This window comes from Leucoraja erinacea, chromosome 2, assembly GCF_028641065.1.
Source record: "Leucoraja erinacea ecotype New England chromosome 2, Leri_hhj_1, whole genome shotgun sequence".
NCBI lineage: Eukaryota > Metazoa > Chordata > Chondrichthyes > Rajiformes > Rajidae > Leucoraja > Leucoraja erinaceus.
Genome location: NC_073378.1, coordinates 37,546,474 through 37,571,316, shown reverse-complemented (window position 1 = coordinate 37,571,316; position 24,843 = coordinate 37,546,474). Strand labels below are relative to the sequence as shown.

Here is a 24,843-nt window from a genome sequence, read left to right as displayed (position 1 = left end):
ACTCAGCGGGTGCAGCAGCATCTATGGAGCGAAGGAAATAGGCAACGTTTCGGGCCGAAACCCAAGGGTGGTGGGTGTATGGAACGCGCTGTCAGAGGACGTAGTTGAGGCAGGAGCTATCCCAACGTTCAAGAAACAGTTAGACAAGTACATTGATTGGAGGGGATATGGGGCAAACGCAGGCAGGTGGGACGAGTGTAGCTTGGGACATGTTGCCCAGTGTGGGGAAAGTTGGGCCTGTTTCCACACTGTATCACTCTATGACTATGCTGCCTGCCCCGTTGAGTTACTCCAGCACTTTGTGTCGAACTTTGGATTTATTTGGGTTTAAAAAAAACCGTTGAGTTACAAAATTATGTGTATATATATATGATCTATATAGATATGATAAATATATTATTTGTGATATATTATATATAGAGATAAATGGTTAAGTGTGTGTATATATACACATTCTCACAAATATATATATACATATAAATATATAGACATAAGTACACACAAAAAAAACTATAGTGCCATATTCTCTCAGTACTGTGTTTACAGCCATTATGCTGCTGCAAGCAAGACTTTTATTGCTCCGTTTCGCCACATTTAACAATTAAACACACTTGACTCTTGACCCTTGACAGTTGGGTAATTCTCAGTGATTCCCGCTTTGGACGAGGCGCTGCTGAGCAAAGATTGCTGCTGAGCACTCAGCAACCTGGTCGCGGGCAAAGACCATAGAATCTTGAGCAAAAAAGAAAGTGCTCTGGTATCTTTGATCGTGGGTGTTGGAGCCGGGCCGGGCTGGAGCGGAGCGGAGTGTAGCGAGGGATGGAAGCAGCAGGAGCGGCGGCGGCGGCGGCGGCGGGGAGCCGGGGCTGGCGAGTGTCTGCGGAGCTGGGGAGCTGCTCGCTGCAGCTCCGGCCATGGAGCAGCCTCAGTGCAAGAGTCCCGGGCCTCAGGTCGATGGCGAGGGGGAAGCGTTGCGCCTCTGCCGTGAGAGTCTCTGCGCCGAATTCGCCCAGGTGACCGACATGGACCAGGCTGCGGCTCGTTGCATCCTGGAGGACAACCAGTGGCTGCTGGAAGTAGGTACCAAGCACTGGGTAGAAACGGTGGAAGTTGGTGGCCTTCAAATGGGGGTGGTTGGATAAAGCATCCTGCTTGCCTGCTAGATTTTCACTCTTGCTGCAACTCCTGTAACTGTAGGAAAAATGTTCCCCATGCTGGGGGAGCCCAGAACCAGGGGTCACAGTATAAGAATAAGTGATAGGCCATTTAGGACTGACCTGAAAAAAACTTTTTCCATCGAGAGAGTTGTGAGTCTGTGGAATTCTCTGCCACTGGAGGCCAATTCACTAGATATTTTCAAGAGAGAGTTAGATTTGGCTCGTGGGGCTAGCGGAATCGAGGGATATTGGGGAAAAAAACAGGAACAGGGTACTAATTATATTGAATGGTGGTGCTGGCTAGAAGGACCAAGTGGCTTATTCCGCACCTATTTTCTATGTTTCTATGTAACTTGCTCATGCTTGAGCATATGGCAATAAATCTCGACTTGACTTGATTTTGAAGCATTCATGCATGGTGGAGGTATAATATAGTCATAGAGTGATACAACGTGGAAACAGGCCCTATGATCCAACTTGCCATTACCCGCCAACATGTCCCAGCTACACTACCTGCTTTTGGCCCATATCCCTACAAACCTTTCTTATCCATGTACCAGTCTAACTGTTTCTTAAATGTTGGGACAGTCCCCGTCTCAACTACCTCCTCTGGCAGCTTGTTTCATACACCCACCACTCTTTGTGTGGAAAAAGTTACCCCTCAGATTCCTATTAAATCTTTTACCCTTCACCTTAAACCTATGTCCTTTGGTCCTCAATTCACCTACTCTGGGCAAGTTACTCAGTGCATCTATCAGATCTATTCCTCGAATGCTGGGATCTGGAGCACAAAAAAATTAAAACAGCTGGAAAACCGCAGCGGGTCAGGCAGCATCTGTGGGGCGAAATGGAGAGGGAGCACAGAACAGTGCAGAAAGTGCTGGAGTAACTCTGTGGGTCAGACAGAATCTCTGGAGGGAATGCATAGGCCATGGATAGGTGTGGTATGCAGTACTCAAACTATAGCTCAGTTGTTATTGCATACGGTTCTGGTATAACCTCCCTGCTTTCATGGTCTGTGTCTTGGCTAATGAAGGAAAGTCTATATCTCTCGATATCACCGTCTATATCTCTCCTTCCCCTTTCTCCCGACTCGGTCTGAAGAAGTATCTCGTCGCAAAAACGTCATCAACTCCTCCTCCAGGGATGCTGCCTCTCCTGCACATTGTGTCTATCTCCCATTTAAGGAAATGTATGCAACACTGCAAAGGAACTGGAAGAAGGGGAAGTGAGTGGAATATAATATGAGTGGAAATGTCGGACGAGGGGTAGAGTTATAGAAGAGTCATAGAATGACTCGGATGATCATCTTGAATGGCGGGGCAGGCTCGAAGGGCCGAATGGTCTACTCCTGCATCTATTTTCTATGTTTCTATGATATAGTGTGAAAACAGGCCCTTCGGCCCAACTTGCCCACACCGTGCATGGAAGAGGGGAAAGGAGCAGGGTGACTGAGTGGTGGTAGATGATGGGGAGATGTGTGTACATTGGGATGGAGGAAGGCAGGGGAAAGGGTGGGAGGGGGTAATACTTGAAATTGGAGAACTCAATGTTTATACCATTGGTTTGAAAGCACTAAAGACAGTGGAATTGATTGTAGACTTTAGGAGAGCACTCACCCCACTCACCATCAGCAACACCACCGTCACATCTGTGAAGTCTTTTCAGTTCCTGGGAATCATCATCTCCAAGGACCTTAAATGGGGGGCTACCATCGACTCCACAGTTAAAAAGACACAACAGAGGATGCACTTCCTACTGCAGCTGAGGAAGCACAATCTGCCACAGGCAATGATGGTCCAATTTTACACGGTGGAGTCTGTCCTCACCTCTCCATCATGGTCTGGTTTGGCTCAGCCACCAAGCATGACACCTGGAGGCTGCAGCGAATCGTCCGATCAGCAGAGAAGGTTATTGGCTGCAACCTTCCCTCCAATGATGAACTGTACACTGCAAGGGCCAGGAAGTGAGCGGGTAAGATCATCTCTGACCCCTCTCACCCTGGCCACAAACTCTTTGAATCACTTCCCTCTGGAAGGCGTCTCTGGACTGTCAAAGCTGCCACAGCCAGACATAAAAACAGCTTTTATCCACGATTAGTAGCTCTACTCAACAGCCAAAAATCTATACCCCCCCCCCCCCCTTTGATCTGGTATTTTGTTGGTTCACATGCTTGATCAATGGTGTTTTATCATTAATGTTTTATTATTATTAATGTTTAGTGTTTTCTGAGTCATTCGTAACTGTCACTATGTCATGTTGTTACTTGTGGGCGGAGCACCAAGGCAAATTCCTTGCATGTGAATACTTGGCCAATAAACTTACTTACTTACTTAAACATGGCAATTTATTAACAAATGTAAAGTGCTGGAGGAACCCTGTGGGTCAAGCAGACTCCCTCCAGCACTTTCTTTTTTGCTCAAGATTCCAGCATCTGTAGTTTCTAGTGTCACCCTTAAACCTCTCCTCAAAGCATCCTCCTCATTAACTTTTATGCATGCAATGGATATAATTGTGGCCCTCCCCAAAGGCCATTCTGTAACAATATAGCAGTATTTAGCACTACACACATGTATATGATTTGACGGGTGGCTATTAATTAATATGGTATTTGCATTGAGTGTTAGAGTTCTAGTTAGTGAGAGAGGTGCAGTGTTGCAATGCGCTGTAGAAAACATACTGTTGGGTTGAATCACAGCATGGTTTGGGAACAGCTCTGTCCAAGGCTGCAAGAAATGGCACAGTTGTGGGTGTAGTCCAGTCCATCATACAGACCAGACTCCTCAACATTGACTCCATCTACAATTTCCTCTGCCTCGGGAAAGCAGCCAATCAGTAATCAAGTACTTTTTCCATTCTGATCATTCCTGTTTCAGTTGTGCAGAAATATCAATATTTTGAAAGCACGTGTCATCAGACTCGGGAACAACTTCTTCCCCTTTGCCATCAGACTTTGAAAATGTCCTGTTTTTCCAAACTACATCATTGCGGACATTGGACTTTTTCTCTTGAACTGTTATGCTCTGGAACGGTTATGTCACCACCGTTGTTGGACAAATTACAATATTGATGAGTCAGAGTGTAGGAGGGAGAGTGATCATCTGATTGGTTGGTGCCAGAACAATAATCTTGCTCAATGTCAATGGAAACCAAGGAACTGATTGTTGACTTTACTTCGTCTTTTACCCAGAGTGGGGGAATCAAGAACCAGAGGGCATAAGTTTAAGGTGAGGGAGGACATTTTTTAATAAGGACCTGAGGGGCAACCATTTTACACAAAGAGTGGTTTGCATGTAGAACGGGCTGCCAGAGAAGGTAGTTGAGGCAGGTATTATGACAACATTTAAGAAATATTTGGTCAGGTGTATGGAATATGAAAGGTTTGCAGAGATATGGGCAAAATACAGGCAGGTTGGACTAGTAGATGGGGCAAGTTGGTTAGATGGGGCAAGTTGGTTGGCGTGGGCAGGTTGGGCCGAAGAGCCCGTTTCCACGCTGCATGATTCTATGTTCTGCACTCAGTATCTTCTCTTGTGTTCTATAATGCTTGAGGTTGACTTCGTTATTTTTATGTGCAGTATTATCTGATCCGTTTGGATAGCATGAAAAGCAAAGCCCTTCACTGTACCTTGGTACACGTGACAATAATAAACCTATACCTGATTTAGGTTTCATTGACTGTTGTTTACTGTGAGAGAACAGTGTTGGAATATGGAAGAAGGGAAACCTATTAGTTCCTGTCCCCTGTCTCCATCAGGTGTGGATGTGCATTTTACCAAGGAGTACAAATACCTTGGAGTTTACGTGGACAGTAAACTAGACTAGTCCAGGAACGCTAAGGCCCTGTACAAGAAGGGAAAGATCCGGCTGTACTTTTTAAGAAGGCTCCGCTCCTTCAATGCCTGCAGTAAGATGCTGGAGATGTTTGACCAATTGGTGGTGGCCAGCGCCATCTTCTTCGCTGTCTTGTGCTGGGGCAGCAGGGAAAAGGTTGTGGACGCCAACAGATTAACAAGCTCATCAGGAAGGCTGGCTCTGTCCCGGAGGCGGAGGTGGATTCACGGGAGGTGGGCATGGAGGGGAGGATGCTCCTCAAACTTGGACCATTCAACGCATCCCCTCGATGTAGGGTTGCCAATTGTCCCGTATTAGCCGCGACCCCGTATTTTGGGCTAAATTGGTTTGTCCTGTACGGGACCGCCCTTGTCCCGTATTTGACTGCTGCTACTCGGGTCAAGGGACTGTCGGGTCAGAGCGTCGCATCTGGCCCCGCCTCACCCGTCCCGACGTAGTGCATCCCATGGTGTGCAGCAGCAGCGCCTAGCCTGTGGCCTCGCCGTTCGGTAGCCCAGCCAGCCGTCCGACCTTAGCTTACCGCCGACACCATCACCTCTCGTTCTCATGGCCGATCATCGGTTCATGAGTTGGATGGGATGCCAGACTTTGCACGTGACGTCGTGCACCCCCGGCACCTGAGCCAATACGCCTCGGGTGACCCGCCGGCTGGGCTTTGTGTGCAATGCAGCACCCAGGCCAACTCATCATTCACCCAGCCACGGCCGAGTCGGTCAACGAATTGTCGTTGGGAATTTTCCCTTAATTTGACCGTTTGTCCCTTATTTGGGAGTGAGAAAGTTGGCAACCCTACGTCCATGACACACTGGTCAACCTGAGAAGTACCTTCAGCGATAGACTGGTTCCACCAAGATGCAGGACAGAACTCCACTGGAGATCCTCCTTCCCTGCTGCTATCAAACTGTACAATTCCTCCCCCTTCAGTCGTGGAATAGTCTGACTCCCCTTCTCCCCCCACTCCCTCCCCAAATCTTTGCACATCCCCAATCCTTTCCACTCGTCACTTTAATTTCATGTTTCACGTATCTTGTGTTTTATGACTGTTTAGTGTAATTTAGAGATACAGCTGGAAACAGGCCCTATGTCCCACCGAGTCCGCACTGACCAGTGATCCCTGCACATTAACACTATCCTACACACACTGGGGACAATGTACACATATACCAAGCCAATTAATCAACATACCTGTATGTCTTTGGAGTGTGAGAGTAGACTGGAAATCTCGGAGAAAACCCACGCGGTCATGGGGAGAACGTATAATCTCCGCTGTAAGCGATGTTTGGCAGCAGCTCTACTGCTGTGCCGCCGTGGCTGCCCTTGGCAGATCAATTTCCCCCCCTGGGATAAATAAAGTTCTATAGAATCGTATTGTATCATATTGTGAGATGAGTGGTGTTCAGATGTATATTTACAGCCTCAAGCACTTGTATAGTTAACCAGTATATAATATGAATACACAAGAAACAACATATGTTGGTTTACAATGTATATAAATTATATAATACAACCCATTTTGTTGAGAAGTAATGATTTTTATTAATTATTTGTAGAGAGCCCTCAACTCCTATTTTGAAGCAGCTCTTCAGCCATCTTGTTCTGTCGTGGAAGCGACCCCACGGTTACTGAATGGAGCAGATTTCCAAATGTGGTAATGCACACACATTTACCTTAACCGTTGCAATTGTCATTCTTGGTTGAGCGTTATGTAGCATATTTACAGAGGAAATATTAAGCTTAAAGTGAAGAGATTTGGAATACCGCCATAGTTTTATAATTTTACTAGACCAAGTGCAGACCCATTGCTCCCCCAATGCAATATTCCACCACTTGCGCATTCCCCCAACGCAACACATTCCCCAAACGCAATATTCCACCACTCACACATAGCCCCCAACTGCACAGGTGCAGCTCATTTCTCCTCATCCCCAACTCTCCCTCCCCTCCTCCTCCTCTTCACCCTCACTCTTCAATCCCTAGAGAGGGAGGGGGGGTAGAGGGGGGGGGGGGGGGGTAGAGAGGGGCAGAGGGAGGGGGTAGAGTGGGGGGATAGAGGGGGTTAGAGAGGGTAGAGAGGGTGGGACTGAGGGTAAATAGAGAGGGGGAGGGATGGTAGAGAGGGAGTGTAGATCTGGCAGCTACCCTCCCTACCCCCTCCTCTCCCTCAATCCCCCCACCCGCCCCTTCTCCCCTCCCCAGGATCTTCCCCTCTCCTCCTCTCCTCCCCCAATCCCTCCTTCACCTCTTTCCCTCTCCGTACCCCTACTGCCGCCGCTGCTACATCACCGCTGCGGTCTCGATGTCTCCTTCACTGCCGCGGTCAAGATGCCTCCTTGATAGCCGCGTAAAACCCCAGCCGGGGGGTGTTGTGGGTAGAAAGCCTGACCCGGATAAAACGGAATGTTAATTTAAATGCGTCCCTCCCCCTGACGTCACTGGAAGCTGGCTCTGCAATGGTGGCCGCCCACCACCCCTTGGTGCCGCCCACCCCCCCTTTGTGACGCCACTCAAGGCGTGCTGAAGGACGTTTGCCGTTGAAAAACTGGGTGTTGGTTATTTTTTAAATATAACGTGAAATATAGCATGAAATGTGAAGTGAAGCAGTTTATTTTGTTGACTGGGTTATTGTGATTAATAGTCTGTGAATTTTTGCGGCAGCGCGTGGCGTTTTGACGAAGGTAGAAGGACACACACATGTACGCACGCACACGCCAATCAGTGTTTTCTCCTGCTTCTCTTTGTTGCTGTTGCTGTCAAATCCACAGGAGCTCCGAGTAAAGTCTGCCTGTGCTTTGACTCTCCTTTTCAACTGTTTTCCCCTTCTGACTCGCTTCTAACTCTCCTCCCACTTGGGCTACAGGCAATCAGTGTTTTCTCCTGCTTCTCTTTGTTGCTGTTGCTTCCAAATCCACAGGAGTAAAGTAACTCGTTAATGCTCTTGATTGTTAACTAATTATTGCAGTCGTAAAAGTTAACTTTGTTCAAATTTTGCATATGACACTAAAGTGTGTGGTATTGCAGATAGTAACGATGGTTATGAAAAGCTTACAGCAGGATCTTGATCAGTTGGCAAGTGGGCTGAGGAATGGTTAATGGAGTTTAACACATAAGTGCAATGTGATGCATTTTGGGAAGTCCTTGGGGAACTTGGGACTTTCTTCAGGAGGTCCAAGGGAAGACCTACACAGTGAATGGTAAGGCCCTGGAGAGTGTTGTAGAGCAGAGAAACCTAGGCATGTAGGTACATAGGTCCTTGAAAGTGGTCCCACAGGTAGATAGTATAAGTGCAATTCGTTTGTGTATTTAGTTGTTAGCGGGTAGCACAATGCCGCAGCGGTAGATTTGCTGCCTTACAGCACCAGAGACCCGAGTTCGATCCTGACTACAGGTAGACATAAGATCCTAGAGTAACTCAGCGGGACAGGCAGCAGCTCTGGAGAGAAGTAATGGGTGATGTTTTGGGTCGAGACCCTTCTTTACATTGGGGGCTATGCTGTCTGTACAGAGTTTGTACATTCTCCCTGTGACAGTGTGGGTTTCTCCGGGTATTCCGGTTTCCTCCCACATTCCAACAATCTGCAGGTTTTTTAGGTTAATTGATTTCTGTAAATTGTCCCTCGCGTGTTGGATAGAACTAGTGTATGTTGGTCGGCGCGGACTCGCTGGGCCTGTTTCCATGCTGTATCTCTAAACAAAACTAAAAAAAAATATTAAACTAGACTAAGTGGGCCGCGTTGGGTCCCAGCATCACACGGGAGGGCTGGTCACCAACGCAATATTCCACCTCTCCACCAATTCCAATATTGCTCGCCATTGAGGATGGGGGGGGGGGCTTTCTGTTGCGCTAGTATGGGTGTTGCGGGTAGAAGGTACTGGTTTCCAGAGGGCTAGTATAGACATTGTGGGCCGAATGGATTCTTGGGCTGGCAGCCAACGGTTGCAACGATTTTAAAAGCGAAGCCAAGGCAAACAATTTTGCTGCAGCCACCTGACAACCAAAATTCATTTTGTGAACACAAACATTTTAAAAAGGCGAGGCAAACAATTGGGCTGCAGCCACCTGACAACCAAAATTCATTTTGTGAACACAAACTTTTTATAAAGGCGAGACAAACAATTGGGCAGCAGCCACCTGACAATCAAAATTCATTTTGTGAACACAAACTTTTTAAAAAGGCGAGGCAAACAATTGGGCAGCAGCCACTTTACAGCTGCATCGAGGCGACTCACCGTAGCGTAGACGTGCATTCAGTGTTATTCGCAGCTCGGAGAGCCGTGACCCTCTCGCTTCCTGGGTCTGGCAGAGACTGAGTGAGGGACTACACTTCTGGGTTTTATAGTCCCTCCCCCCTGCCGCCAGCGGGGGCAGCAGAGAGAATGACACATTTTTAAAAAAACATTAATATCTCTCTGATTTTTCATCGATGGGAATAATCCTCCGGTCGAGGAAGGTGGAGGGGGGCTCTGAGCAAGGTGGCCAAAAATGACGGCCGTAGGTGGCGCTGTTTTCTCGGAAATCGCAGGACAGTGGGCCAAAAGCATTCAAGATCAGACTTTTAGTAATATGGAGGAGTCCACAGTGACTTAGCAACTAAAATTAGGGTTGATGCCTGACACTTACTGAAGGCAGATTCAATGGAGTGATACAGAATAATTCTGAGTTAAAAGATAAATGGAAAGGATGTTGCATATATAGTATTACTATGTAGATATTACTAGATGTTAGTAAAAAAGCAGCAGTTAGTAACTAGAAATGCAGCCTATCTTGGTTTTTTTTGTTTTAGTTTTAATGTATAGTTTTAGTTTTAATGAATGGATGTTTGGGAGTTGGGTTTTCCTGATTTAACATTTTTATTGATAATATGCCACCTTGTACAACTTATTTTCCCTTTAAATGCGAATCGTATACATCCTTCCTTGTCATTTCCCAGTTCAAAACTTGGAGATCATCGTACAGGACACCTAGAAACAAGAATTTCCTTCATTAATTGTTGGTGTTTTGTTTGGATAGAAATTGTAGGTTGGTTAATGCATGTGCACCAATCAGAGTAATGTACTAACACTAGCTCCACCTCACTGTACACTTTATATTAACACTCACTTCCCATATTATGAAGTTACATCGGTGGTGGAGATGAACTAACAACGTATTGTACTGCACCACCATGACTAATGATTAAAGCTGACTTTGAACACCAGACTGTGTCTGTACAGTTGTTTACAGAAATCTCCTGCTTCCATAATATCCTCAAAAGATTCTCCACCCGAATTTGTATGTCCAACATGAGGAATATTCCATAAAATTATAAAACATTCAGATGCACAGTCTTAACAGCTGTTTCATAACTCCATGCCTCTTACAAGTTGATTTTTTTTAAATGCAGCATTGATTTAACAGATTCCAGTCCTGTACAGACAAGCAAAGGAAAAGGTGCAAAGGTACAACTAGATGAAAGTGTCATCTCATTGTTAACCTGGAACATAGATGGACTTGATGAGACAAACTTACAGGAACGAGCTCGTGGTGTTTGTTCCTGCCTGGCACTGTAAGTACAATTGTTACACTTGTATAAGCAAGCCCCAGTTAATTCTTAAAATCATTTGTCTCATTATTTGTTTAGATAGTGAATGGAACTGTAAACTCTTATCTCACCAGGGCCAAATTTACTGTACTAATTTAATGTTGTGTTGTGTCTTTAAAAAAAATTATTTTCTAACATGTAAATACTGATTCTGTTGAATGAATTAATCTCTTTATTGTCATTGCACATGGTACAACAAAATTTAAAAGTCAATCCCACGGTGCGATTCACAAGAGCAATTTTAAATATATAAGAAAAGGTAAAAATATATACATATAAAAAAAAATTAAAAAAATTACAGATAAATAACAATAGCAGCTGAGGTAGAACCATTCAGTTGAATGTGAGTGTTGTTTCTTATTTTGCATTGTTAAGTTCACGTATCACGTTAAGGGGTAGAAACTGTCTCTGAGTCTGTTTGTGCGAGTTTTGAAAGACCTGTACCGTCTGCCAGAGGGCAGCAGGTGGAACAGGTTGTGTCCAGGGTGGGAAGGGTCCTTCAGGATGTTGGCTGCCCTGCCAAGGCAGCGAGAGCTGAAGATGTCCTTCATGGGGGGCAGTGGGCAGCCAGTGATTTTTTGTGCGGTGTTGATGACCCTTTGAAGGGCTCTCCTGTCCGCTGCAGAGCAGCTGGCATACCATGTGGTTATACAGTACGCCAGCACACTCTCGATGGAGCAGCGGTAGAAGGACACCAGCAGCTTCTCCTCCAGAAGGACATCCTCAGAAAGTAGAGTCACTGCTGGGCCTTCTTGACTGCTGTGGTGGTGTTTGTAGTCCAGGAGAGATCCTCCGTAATTTGTGCGCCCAGGAATCTGAAGTCTGAGACCCTTTCCACACAGTCCCCATTGATGACTAGGGGTTTGGGGGCTGCACTGTTCTTACGGAAGTCTATGATAATTTCCTTTGTTTTTGTGGTGTTTAGGATGAGGTTGTTGTCTGAACACCACGCTGCCAGTCTTTGGACTTCCTCCCTGTAGGCTGTCTCATCTTCTGAGATACGTCCAACCACAGTCGTGTCGTCCGCAAACTTGACGATGGTGTTGGTGGAGTGGGCGGGGGCACAATCGTGGGTGTAGAGGACGTAGAGGAGGGGGCTCAACACACAGTCCTGTGGGGAGCCAGTGCTGAGTGTGATGGGGGTGGAGAGGTGATGCCCAGTCTGACGGTCTGGGGGCGGTTAGACAGAAAGTCCTTGATCCAGAGGCAGATGGGTTGGGAGAGTCCTAAATCCATGAGTTTGGTGACCAGTCTGCTGGGGATGATGGTATTGAAGGCGGAGCAAAAGTCAATGATAAGCATCCTCACATAGCTCCCCTTGTGTTTGAGGTGGGTCAGTGCAGTGTGAAGAGCCGTGGCGATGTTATCCTCAGTGGACCTATTTGCTCTGTAGGCATTCTATTCTGTTCTGTAGTTTTTGCACAATCTGCAGGCATTGCCACTTATTAATTATTAGTTTAGAGATACAGTGTGGAAACGGGTCTTTCGGCCCACCGGGTCCACGCCGACCAGCAATCCGCGCACATCAACACAATCCTACACACACTAGGGACTATTTTTACATTTATACCAAGCCAATTAACCTAAATACCTGTACGTCTTTGGAGTGCGAGAGGAAACCGAAGATCTCTGAGAAAGCCCATGCGGTCACGGGGAAACATATAAACTTCGTACAGACAGCATCTGCAGACTGGATCGAACCTTGGTCTCTGGCGCTGTAAGTGCTGTAAGGCAGCAACTCTACCGCTGCATCACCCATGGTGACAATAGGTGACGTTTCAATTGGGACCCATGTTGACTGCACCCAATTCATTTGATACACATGGTTCAGATGTCCTCAAGCTAATTTCAGCTCGACTTCTATGTCTCGGTGATTCCACACCAGTCATTGTATTCTTATTTTCTTTCTTTGTCGGAAATATCCTCCATAGTTCCAGAGTTATCCTTCACTATCATCTGCAAAGAACCTTCGGGTCAATCTATTGTGGTACGGCATAAATTGGAGTTATCAGTGTGGTATATAGAGCCTCAAGATCCATGGTGAAAATATCACCAACAATTTGTCCTGGACCAGCTAACACTTTGGTTTGGTGCAGGATACTTTGTAACTTTGTCGGTGCCCTTTATGTGGCGACTCTTTACATACCGTGGGTAGGTTTAGAGGGATATGGGCCAAATGCAGGCAGGTGGGACAGGTGTAGATTGGGCATGTTGGTTGGTGTGGGCAAGTATGGCTGAAGGGCCTATTTCCACGCTATATGACTATAACTATTAGAATATCCAAAAATTACTAGGATTTTGAAATTCATTTATAATATCTAACCAGGCTTTCTTTTGTTTTTAAAGGTACAGTCCCGACATAGTGTTTCTTCAAGAGGTTACGATGCCCTATTACAATTACATAAAGAAGCGAGCAGTGAGCTACATCCTAATTCCAGGTAGGAGATGAGATCTGGGCAAAAACCACAACCTTGAGGCTTCTTTATCATTTTTATCCAGATATGGGGAAAAGAATTGTGAATTTTTAATTTTGAAAATATTGTAAATTTGGTTTGATTTACTGGGTTCTTTCCAGCTTATCCTTGGTTTCAACTTTAGGGATACAGTGCGGAAACATGACTTTCGGCTCACTGAGTCCGTGCCGACCATGATCACCCAACGATACATGAACACTATACTACATACAATAGAGACAATTTACATCTTTTACTGAAACCAATCAACCTACAAACCTGTGTGTCTTTGGAGTGCAGGAGAAATTCGGAGCACTTGGAGAAAACCCACTCGGTCACATGGAGAAAGTATAAACTCGATTCACCCGTAGTCAGGATCGAACTCGGGTCTCTGGCACTGTAAGGCAGCAACTCTACCACTGTGGCACCCTTGATTTATAATTGAAATTACACCAGACAATTTAGAGGTTCCAAATTTCATTTGCCACTGGCAGTATCTTCAGCTGCATGTCACTTAAGCGCATGAATTCCCTTTTCCGAATATCTTGGCCTCTCTCCTTTTATTTAATGCATCCAAAATAAAGTTACATATATGGATGTAGCTCTTATCGGAGTCGGTTGGCGGAAACAAGGAACTGCAGATGCTTGTTTACAAAATAAAACACTGTGTGCTGGAAACCATTTGAACTATCTTTTATTGGACTATCTTGTACTAAATGTTGTACTCTTTATCCTTTATCGGTGCACTGCAGACAGCCAGAATTGATTGGCAGCCTTGCCAACAGTCTGCCTGTTTTTTTTTCTTTTTCTGTTAATTTTGGTGTGTTTTTAAAGTTTGTGTTAATGTTCTCTTGTTTGTTTGATGTGGGGGGAAGGGAGTCGGGTGAAACGTTTATTCAATCTCTTACCTTGCCGGAGATGCAATTGTTTTCCGGATCGCATCTCCGGTCGCTCTGCGGCCTAATATCGATGGAGCTGGAGGCCTCCTCGGAACTGACTTTGAGCCCCTCCGCGGGGCGTGGACTTGCATCGGAGCTGATCCCTTGCCTGGGATCGATGCTCCAACCGCGGCCTGCGGACTTTACAATCCAGAGCTTGTAGTCTCGGGAGAGGCCGAGTCGGAAGCTCCAACGACGGGGAAGGTTCGACAGCCCCGACCCGGGGGGTCAGATCGCTCGGCGTGGGGACGGGAGATTCCCCCCTGATGCAGGAACTGATCGCCCGACGTGGAGACTTGCCGCTGGATATGGGAGTAAGATTGTCCCGTCAACGGAAGGCTCAAGGCCTCCGATCGCGGGAGAAGAAAGAAGGGAAGAGATTGAACTTTTTTTCGCCTTCCATCACAGTGAGGAATGTGGAGGAGTCACTGTGGTGGATGTTTATGTTAAAATGTATTTTGTGTGTTCTGTTGCTTTTTATTTGTATGACTGACTTGGCAAAATGAAATTCCTTGTATGTTGCAAAACATACTTGGCTAATAAAGTATTATTGTACTGCATTGTATTGTTTGACTGCATGGTACACAAACTAAAGCTTCGGTACACGTGACAATAATAAACAAATCTAAAGTAACTCAATGGGTCAGGCAGCATCTCGGGATAATGTGGATAGGTGACCTGAAACGTCATCTTTCCATGTTCTCCAGGGATGCTGCCTGACTCGCTGAGTTAGTTTTTCAGTGTCACATCTTTGAGTATATTACCTCTTTAAACCTACTATAAATTGCAAAAGTAACAAGGTGAATGGTATGCATTTGGCTTTATGCCAGAGAGGGCAAGGGGAAGGGAGGTGCTCCTAAATAAACCTAATGTGCATTTTTTTTCCTTTAGCAAACAGTGATGATTACTTCACTGTTATTATGCTACAAAAGTCCCGAGTGAAATTATTGACACAAGAAGTAATAGATTTCCCAACCACCTCTATGATGAGAAACCTCCTCATTGTTCAGGTAAGTGGAACATGAAAGGATGGTCTGAGTTGGGCATAGGCTGATCACTAAAGGCATTTGTTTCTTAAACAATTTTTTAGCCTCTCTTAATATCAAAATGTTTTACAGTTAACATTGTTTAAAAATATATATTTTAATGTTCTTTTTGTGGAGGTTGTGAAAATTGTACTCCTTGCATGAGTATAATGTGCATTTATTTAATGTGATTGGAGTAGTTGAATCGGTGTCAGGGGTTATGGGGAGAAGGCTGAGGAATGGGGTTGAGTGGGAAAGATAGATCAATCATGATTGAACGACGGAGTAGACTTGATGGGCCAAATGGCTCCTGCCACTAAGAAAGAAAGAGTGGAGCAAACAAACGTGCCTCATTTAGATGAGGATTCTGGATACATCAAACCAGTTGTTAGGCCGCGAGAGTTGTGAGTTTCTGCAACCATCGCGGCCTAACAACTGGTTAGAGAGGGGGAGAGGGAGAGAGGCTTTGATGTCTTATAGTCCTACAGTGTGGGAAAAGTGCCTGTGCCCCACTTGCCAGTCCCATCTACACTAGTCCCACATGCCTGCGGTTGGCCCATATCCCTCTAAAGCTCGTGTTTTAAAAAAAACTTTTTTGGTTATTTTTAGTGTGTCTAAATGTATGTTTTAATGTCTCTCTGTATGTCTGTTGAGGGGTGGCGCGGGGAAATAGGAGGAAACCGTTTTCAGTCACTTACCTCGACGGAGTCACGACTTTTTTCCGTCTCGCATCGCACACGGCCTAACAACTGGTTTGGTGCTGCCTTTCCAGACCGGGACAGGCCCAGGGCTTCCAGCTGCACAGACTTACCATCGCAGAGCGGGCGATGGCATCCTTTGCCGAGGATCGGCAGTGTTGGACCTGCGACCGACCGTGGGTGCCTGTTGACTTTAACGTCGTGGAGCAGCGGTCCACGGAGCTTCTAGCCGCGGGCGCGGCGCGGACTTTTAACATTGTGGAGCTTCGCTCCATTGCCGAGGACCACCAGTGTTGGAGCTCAGACCGTGGGACTGCGGACTTTAACATCGTTAAGCCGCAGTCTCCGGTAACAAGCGGCCGATTCGTCAACTCCAAGCTGGGAAATCTGACCTGACGTCGGAGTTTTGATCATCTCGACGAGAGGGCCTGAACATCTGTAGCGGCGACTGCAGAGGGTTCAAGGAACGACCATGGGTGAACAAAGGAGGAAGATGACTGAACTTTATTACCTTCCATTACAGTGAAGAATGCTGATTCCACTGGTGATGATGTTTATGTTAAATTCTATCGTGTGGCTGTATGGTAACTCAAATATCACTGTACCTTAATTGGTGCACGTGACAAATGTGAATTTGAACTGGACAATAGGTGCAGGAGTAGGCCATTTGGCCTCTCGAGCCAGCACCACCATTTAATGTGATCATGGCTGATCATCCATAATCAGTATCCCGTTCCTGCTTTCTCCCCATATCTCTTGATTCCACTAGCCCTAAGAGCTCTATCTAACTCTCTTTTGAATGCATCCAGTGTCTCGGCCTCCACTGCCTTCTGAGGCAGAGAATTCCACAAATTCACAACTCTCCGTGTTTTTAAGTTTTTCTTCATCTCAGTTCAGAATGGCCTACCCCTTATTCTTAAACTGTGGCCCCTGGTTCTGGACTTCCCCCAACATCGGGAACATGTTTCCTGCATCTAGCGTGTCCAATCCCTTAATAATTTTATATGTTTCTCTCATCCTAAATTCCAGTGTGTACAAGCTCCATTCTTTCATCATATAACTGTCCCGCCATCCCGGGATATAATCTTCTGAACCTCAGCTGCACTCCTTCAATAGCAAGAATGTCCTTCCTCAAATTGCACACAATATTCCAGATGCAGTGTCACCAGGACCCTGTGCAACTGCAGAAGAGCCTCTTTGCTCCTATACTGAACTCCTCTCGTTATGAAGGCCAACATGTCATTCGCTTTCTTCACTGCCTGTTGTACCTGCATTCTTACTTTCAGTGACTGATGTACAGGGCCACCCAGGTCTCGATGTACTTCCCCTTTTCCTAACCTGACATAATTCAGATAATAATCTACCTTCCCGTTCTTGCCACCAAAGTGGACAACTTTACATTTATCCGCATTATACTGCATCTGCCCACTCACTCAACCTGTCCAAATCACTGCATCCTCAGAGCATCCTCTTCACAGTTCACACTGCCACCCAACTTTGTGTCATCTACAAATTTGCTAATGTTACTTTTAATTCCTTCAACTAAATCATTAATCTATATTGTAAATAGCTGCGGTCCCAGCACCGAACCTTGCGGTATCCCACTAGTCACTGCCTGCCATTCTGAAAGGGACCCGTTAATCCCTACTCTTTGTTTCCTGTCTGCCAACCACTTCTCTATCCATGACGGCACTCTACCCCCAGTACCATGTGCTCTAATTTTGCCTACTAATCTCCTGTGTGGGACCTTATCAAAAGCTTTCTGAAAGTCCAGGTACACTACATTTACTGGCTCTCCCTTGTCCATTTGACTTGTTACATCCTCAAAAAATTCTGGAAGATTTGTCAAGCATGATTTCCCCTTCGTAAATCCATGCTGACTTGGACCGATCCTGTTACTGCTATCCAAATGCGCCACTATTATATCTTTCATAATCGACTCCAGCATCTTCCCCACCACTGATGTCAGGCTAGCTGGTCTATAATACCCTGCTTTCTTGCTTCCTCCTTTCTTAAAAAGTGGTATAACATTAGCTACCCTCCAATCCACAGGAACCAATCCAGAATTTATAGAACATTGGAAAATGATCACCTATGCACCCACGATTTCTAGAGCCACCTCCTTGAGTACTCTGGGATGCAGACCATGAGGCCCTGGGGATCTATCAGTCTTCAGTGCCATCAGTCTACCCAATACCATTTCATTCAGTTCCTCTGTCATCCTAGGTCCTCTATCCTCTGGTACATCTGGGAGATTGTTTGTGTCTTCCTTTGCGAAGACAGAATCAAAGTACTTGTTCAACTCATCTGCCAGTTCCTTGTTCACCATCATAAATTCACCTGTTTCTGTCTTCAAGGGACCCACATTTGTCTTAACTAATTTTTTCCTCTTCACATACCTAAAGAAGCTTTTACTATCCCCCTTTAATTATTCAGGAGGACTATTTAGTTCCTAGCTTACCTTCGTACCTGATCTTTTCTCCTCCATTAACCTTTTTAGTTATCTTCTGTTACTCTTTAAAAGTTTCCCAATCCTCTGACTTCCAGCTCATCTTTGCTATATTATACGTCTTTTTTATTTTTATACTGTCCTTGACTTCGCTTGTCAGCCATGGTCGCCTCTTACTCCCCTTAGAATCTTTCTTCCTCTTTGGAATGAAATGATCCTGTATCTTCTTGATTATTCCCAGAAATACCTGCCATTGCTGTTCTACCATCATCCCTGCTAGGGTCCCTTTCCAGTCAACTTTGGCCAGCTCCTCCCTCATGCCTCCATAGCCCCCTTTGTTCAACTGAAATACTGCCACTTCTGATTATACCTTCTCCCTCTCAAATTGTAGATTAAAATTTATCATATTATGGTCACTACCTCCTAATGGTTCCTTTACCTTGAGTTCCCTTATCAAATCCCGTTCATTACACACTAAATCCAGAATTGCCTTCTCCCTGGTAGCCTCCAGTACAAGCTGCTCTAAGAATCCATCGCGGTGGCACTCTACAAACTCCCTTTCTTGGGGTCCAGTACCAACCTGATTTTCCCCAGTCTACCTGCATGTTGAAATCTCCCATAACCACCGTAGCATTACCTTTGTTACATGCCAATTTTAACTCTTGATGCAAATTGCACCCTTTCTCCAGGCTACTGTTTTGGGGCCTGTAGATAACTCTCATTAGGATATTTTTACCCTTACAATTTCTCTGTTCTATCCACAATGACTCTCCATCTGATTCTATGTCACCCCTCGCTAGGGACTGAATTTCATTCCTCACCAACAGAGCCACCCCACCCCCTCTGCCCACCTATGTCCGTCTTTTTGATAGGACGTATACCCCTGAATAGTCAGTTCCCAGCTCTGATCCTCTTGCAGCCATGTCTCTGTAATTCCTACAACATCATACCTACCAATTTCTAACTGAGCCTCAAGCTCATCCACTTTATTTCTTATACTTTGTGCATTCATATATACTTTGAATTTGGTATTTACCTCCCCTCTCACACCGGTTCCAATTTCACCTGACCTTACTCTCGCATCCCTTCTTGTACTTTCCGTCCCATTAATTTGGGTGTCTTACTTAGCTTTTCTTGTACTCTCTTCCCCTTTAACTCCATCCTTATACTCCCAATTTGTCAACCCCTCTCCCCCACTATTTAGTTTAAACCCACACGTGTAGCCCTAGCAAACCTGCCTGCCAGATAGTCGGTCTCCTTCAGTTAAGGTGCAACCCGTCCCTTTTGTATAGGTCACCCCTACCCCAGAAGAGTTCCCAGTGGTCCATAACTCTAAATCCCTGCTCCCTGCACCAGCCCCTCAGCCACATATCCAGATCCCCTATCTCCCTGTTCCTGCCCTCATCAGCACGAGATACTGGAAGCCATCTAGAGTTAAGCACCCTAGAAGTCCTGCATTTCAGTCTTCTTCCTAACTCTCTAAACCCGCGTTGCAGAACCTCCTTCCTTTTCTTTGCGGCGTTGTCTGTGCCTACACGCACGACCACTTCCAGCTGTTTACCTTCCCTCTCGAGGATGTTCTGAAGTCGTTCCGAGACGTCTTGAAAGTTGGCACCAGAGAGGCAACACACCATCCTCGAGTCTCGCCTGCCATCACAGAATCTCCTGTCCGCACCTCGGACAATGGAGTCACCCACCACTATGGCTCTGCCTAATGTCAGTCTCACTGGTCGAGTCTCCTCGCTAGGATTGGAGCCACCGACCTGCCAGCCGCTCGGACTGGAAGTGTCATCTGCCCCGACAGCTCCCAAGAGGGTGCACCTGTTTGCAAGAGGAACTTCCACCGAGATTTCTATAACTAAACTAAATTTGACCATTGAGCAAACTATGGATGCTAACAACTGGTTCTCATGCCTCATAACTGAGGAAGATTTAGATTAATAACTTTTTGTTGCCATTAAAGAGGAAAATAAGTTGATTATTATGGTACATGAAATGTCGAACATTTTGCAGAATATTGGAAAATACTTGTACATTTTCAAATGGTGCCTATCATGTGTAGGAGATTAATTATAAATGTTACTTTTTTAACATTGAGCATCCAATTTCATAGAACAACTAAGAAATGATGGATCAAATAAATGACCTTGTCCTGTCCTCACCGACCCTGTGTAACAGGTAAACATTGCAGGGAATGAACTCTACTTAATGACATCCCATCTGGAGAGCACAAAGGATTTTTCTAAGGAGCGGGTTGGGCAACTGGGGACTGTCCTGAAGAAAATGAAAGAGGTTCCAGATTGTGCCACTGTTATATTTGGAGGGGATACCAACCTGAGAGATCATGAGGTAAGTGGGGCATTTTGCAGAACTATGTATTGAATGACCTTGAATTTAGAGATTTGCTTGTTGGTTGCTGATATTGGGGAAGAAGTCAGTGTAGTAGAAATCATTGAGATAGAGTCATACAGTGTGGAAACAGGCCCAACTTGTCCACACCGACCAACATGCCCCATCTACACTAGTTCTACCAGCCTGGGATTGACCTAAAAACCTATCCTATCCATATACCTGTTTAAATGCTTCTTAAACATTGTGATAGTACCTGCCTCAACTACCTCCTCTGGTAGCTTGTTCCATGTACCCAACATATCCAGAATATTTTCATTATTTCATTGGCCACCTTCCAAACCTGTGGTCACAGTCACTGAGGGAGATAAGGGCACTTACCATATTGAAATGACACAAACTGTAAGTAAAGCACTCGTACCTTTAATGTTATTGTGTGTAAATTCTTACATTTCTATTCATCAATGTTGTGATGGTATTATTAGTCTGTGGCCAGCAGGAGTTCAGGACATAACTCATCAATATCTCTCATGCGTGATTGGACTTGGGTGACAAACACTGGCCTTGCTGGCAATATCCACTATTTTAACATTGAGCATCCAACATTGAGATGAGATCATTTACAGCCCGGAAACAGGCCCCTTGGCCCACTAAGTCCACGCTGACCATCGATCACCCGCGCACTAGTTCTTCTGACTACCCGATCGGAGCAATTTTTACAGAAACCAATTAGACTACAAACCTGCACGTCTTTGGAATGTGAAATAAAACCGGAGGAAACCCCGTGTGGTCACAGGGAGAACGTACAAAGTAGTTCAGTTGAGTTTAGTTTATTGTCACGTGTACCGAGGTACGGTGGGAAGATTTTGTTACATGCTAACCAGTCAGCGGAAAGATTATGCATGATTATAATCGAACCATCTGCAGTGTTCAGATCTGCTGTTGGAGTAGAGGTTTAAGAGAGTGAAGCAATTGTAATGCGTGATTGCAGATCCACTTCTGGGACCAGCACACAGAGGTTCGCCTGGCTTGGGCGCCATCTCCCGTGGTCCAAATCACGCCGGGTCACTGGCGTCGTGAGACAGCAACTCTACTGCTCAACTGTTGTGCCATTGTGCCGCCCACTCATCCATTTAGAATACATTACACGTTATTGATTTGTTGCCATGGAGAAAATTCCCATACAGTTAAAAAAAGTAAAGGTATTGGTTTGGCCTAAACTTTTACCATATATTGGCTAGCAAGTACGATAGAGATGCAAAGGACTGCAGATTCCGGAACCTTGAGTAAAATGCAAAGTGCTGGAGGAATTCACCGGGATAGGAAACCTTTATGGAGGGAATAGACAGGTGACATTTCAGGTTGGGGCCCATCTTTCGCGTGTATGATACCTTGCCAAGCACTCAAGATGCATTAGCAAGAGACTGAAGGCTAGCTTTGGGCAGGCTTGGTTGAGTTATATGACCCAATTAGCTTTGATGTGGGAGGATCCAAGCTGTACATACTTGTTGTAAGTACAGGGATCATGATCTGACCATGAAGGCCTGTTGTCCTGGCTGCGATGCAGGTTCGGCCTGGCCAAAAGTATATGGACCTGCAATGTCGGCTAACATGTTGAGTTTAGTTTGTCACGTGTACCGATGTGGAAAGTGTTTTGCAACTGTGGTAGAGTTGCTGCCTTAAAGCGCCAGTGACCTGGGTTCAATCCTGACTACGGGTGCTGTGTATGCACCTTTTCCCTGTGACCCTGTGGGTTTCCTCTGGGTGCTCTGGTTTCCTCCCACACTCCAAAGATGTGCAGGTTTATAGTCTAATTGGCTTCTGTAAATTGTCCCTAGTGTGTACGATAAAACTAGTGTATGGGTAACCGTTGGTCGGTGCGGACTCGGTGGGCCGAAGGGCGTTTCCACGCTGTATCTTGAAACAGAATTAACTAAACTGAACATTTGAGTAATGGACGGTAACTGCCCTCTGTTGTGTCCCTTCTTGCTGCTAGTCTTCCATCTAGTACTTGGCATTGAAGTGCTGGTGAACGAGGGTGAACCTGGTGGGTGGGATTCTGGCCATGAACGTGATCTAGTAATCGGCCACAGATGAAATTTGAGCGTGGATTGTCTTTAGCTTTTCGTTTTTTTGCTTTGCCTTGCAGGTGAAAAGATTGGGAGGATTACCAGCTGACATCTCGGATATTTGGGAATTCTTGAACAAACCAGAACACTGTCGTTACACCTGGGATACCACAACTAACAATAATTTGAAGGCATCCTACTCTTGCAGGCTCCGTTTCGACCGCGTGTTTTTCAGGGCTTCCAGAGAAGGTCAAATCGTTCCAAAGGAAATGAGCCTTGTGGGGCAAGAGAAACTGGAGTGTGGACGGTTTTGCAGTGATCACTGGGGACTTTTTTGTGACTTTGATGTCATCCTCTAAGACAAACTACAATACCTGGAACAAAACAATAGTGCCTGAAAGTCTGAGTTGTATGATTTCTGGAGCTAAAATAGTCAGGATTGTTTCTGAGTTAATGAGATATCCCATTAGCTACATCCTACCCAAATTTACCACGCCACTTCAGATTGCAGTCATCCTTCTGACGAGCTAAAGGGATGGGTGAGGAAAATTGTATTGTGGCACATTATTGGAATACAGGTTTTTGTGCCAAGTTATTTATTGGAGCAGATCTTCATGATGGATGAACACCATTCTAAAACCAACTGCTTGCAGTGATGTGCTCCTTTCCCCAGCTCATTTCTTGCCCAGTTGAGTGGGGGGGAAAATTCCATGCAATTTGTTTTTAAATTCACTTTTCTAGAATGGCTTTTAATGCAATGCCTCAGTTCCTACTTCGGTTTAGCTGTTGGGTGTCTTTGAATTGGTTTTACATGTAATAATTCTCCATTTGTGCAAAATACCTTTTGGTTTTATTTCTCTTTGCAATATCCTCTTAATTTTAGGAATTTATGTAAGTGGGGAAAAATCCCTTTTGCCTCATTTTAAACGTTAATAGAAAGTCCAATTGTGTCTTTAGATGCATTTATTTTTAATGTTATAAATAAATATGATATTTCACTATCGACAAAGAAGAACTCTACTTTTTCATACCTCTAGTTTTCTACCATTGGCACTCCGTCTGATGAAAGGTCTCGACCCGAAATGTCCCTTTCTCCTGAGATGCTGCTTAACCCTCTAAGTGGCTCCAGCATTTTGTTGTCTATCTTTTTAATTTTAATATCATGGGAAGCTGGTTGAAAATATAATTGTGGCTGTTTCTTTCAGGAATGTTGCATTGAGTATTACATAGGAATGTTACAAAAATTTTGAGATGTTAAAAATCAAACCTGTGATTTATCCCATCAGATAAAGCATAATACGAACTTTAATTTGAAACCTAATTCACTTTCATATCTTCAGTAGTAGAAAAGTTATGGTCATTTGCATGCTCTGATTGTTATGGTCATTTGCATACCCTATTGCTTTTCCATTAACTTAATACAAAAGCTGTAATCAAGGACAGTCAACTGACATAAAAGCCCATAACTTTCTTAAAAAATAAGAGATCTGAATGACACTTTCAGTTATTATAGATTGAAGCATTCTGAAACAAATATTATACATCTTACTTGGATGACCTGAAATTAAAGTATATAATTAGTTAATTACCTAATTAAGTAGCTAATTACAAAATTAACCGTTGTGACAAAAATAGTAATAATCCACAAACATCCACTCTCAAGAAAATCAAAATCATTATTTTTTGCACAATGTCATAAGAACATCAAAATAATCTATATTTTGTGTAATTGTCTATCCATGATCAATATTTTCATACTAAGTATCTGACTAAAAACTATGTACTGTGTAAGTTTTTAGTCAAATAGTTAGTATGAAAATATTGATCATGGATAGACAACACAAAATATAAATAATTTAGATGTTATGACGTGATTGTGCAAAAAATAATGAATTTAATTATCTTGGGAGTGGATGTGGATTACGATACAGAGATCGGATTGTGGCCGCCGCCATGATTTTGCTCACACTAACAGTCGACAGGCAAGACATGGCCGATGTTGGGGCCTAAATAACATATTACGCATCATCAGATTAAAATGAAATTACACCAAAAACTACATCTGTATACTTTTAAAACTCTGTGTGTGTGGGTGTGTCATTTTGCCTTTGAAACGTATTTCCTCGAAAACCAGACGCAAAAACGCAAAGATTATTACATATTTTGGTAGGGATTTAACAAGATTTCAGAAATCAACTGGGGGAATCAGACCCAGCGGGTCTGCACTTGGTCTAGTAAGATATTAAATAAACGTCCTAGAGTACATACCTT

General features: G+C 44.7%; 1 protein-coding gene across 1 annotated transcript; it reads left to right on the top strand.

The window, feature by feature from the left end:
* The first annotated feature begins 692 nt into the window (after positions 1–692).
* tdp2b (tyrosyl-DNA phosphodiesterase 2b) lies at positions 693–23,592 on the top strand. The gene is made up of 7 exons (XM_055654928.1): positions 693–1,076; positions 6,563–6,660; positions 10,394–10,555; positions 12,938–13,029; positions 14,874–14,992; positions 20,333–20,503; positions 22,653–23,592. Exons 1-7 carry the CDS (start codon positions 915–917, stop codon positions 22,929–22,931), a joined length of 1,083 nt encoding a protein of 360 aa, XP_055510903.1. The 5' UTR covers positions 693–914; the 3' UTR covers positions 22,932–23,592.
* Positions 23,593–24,843: the final 1,251 nt, after the last annotated feature.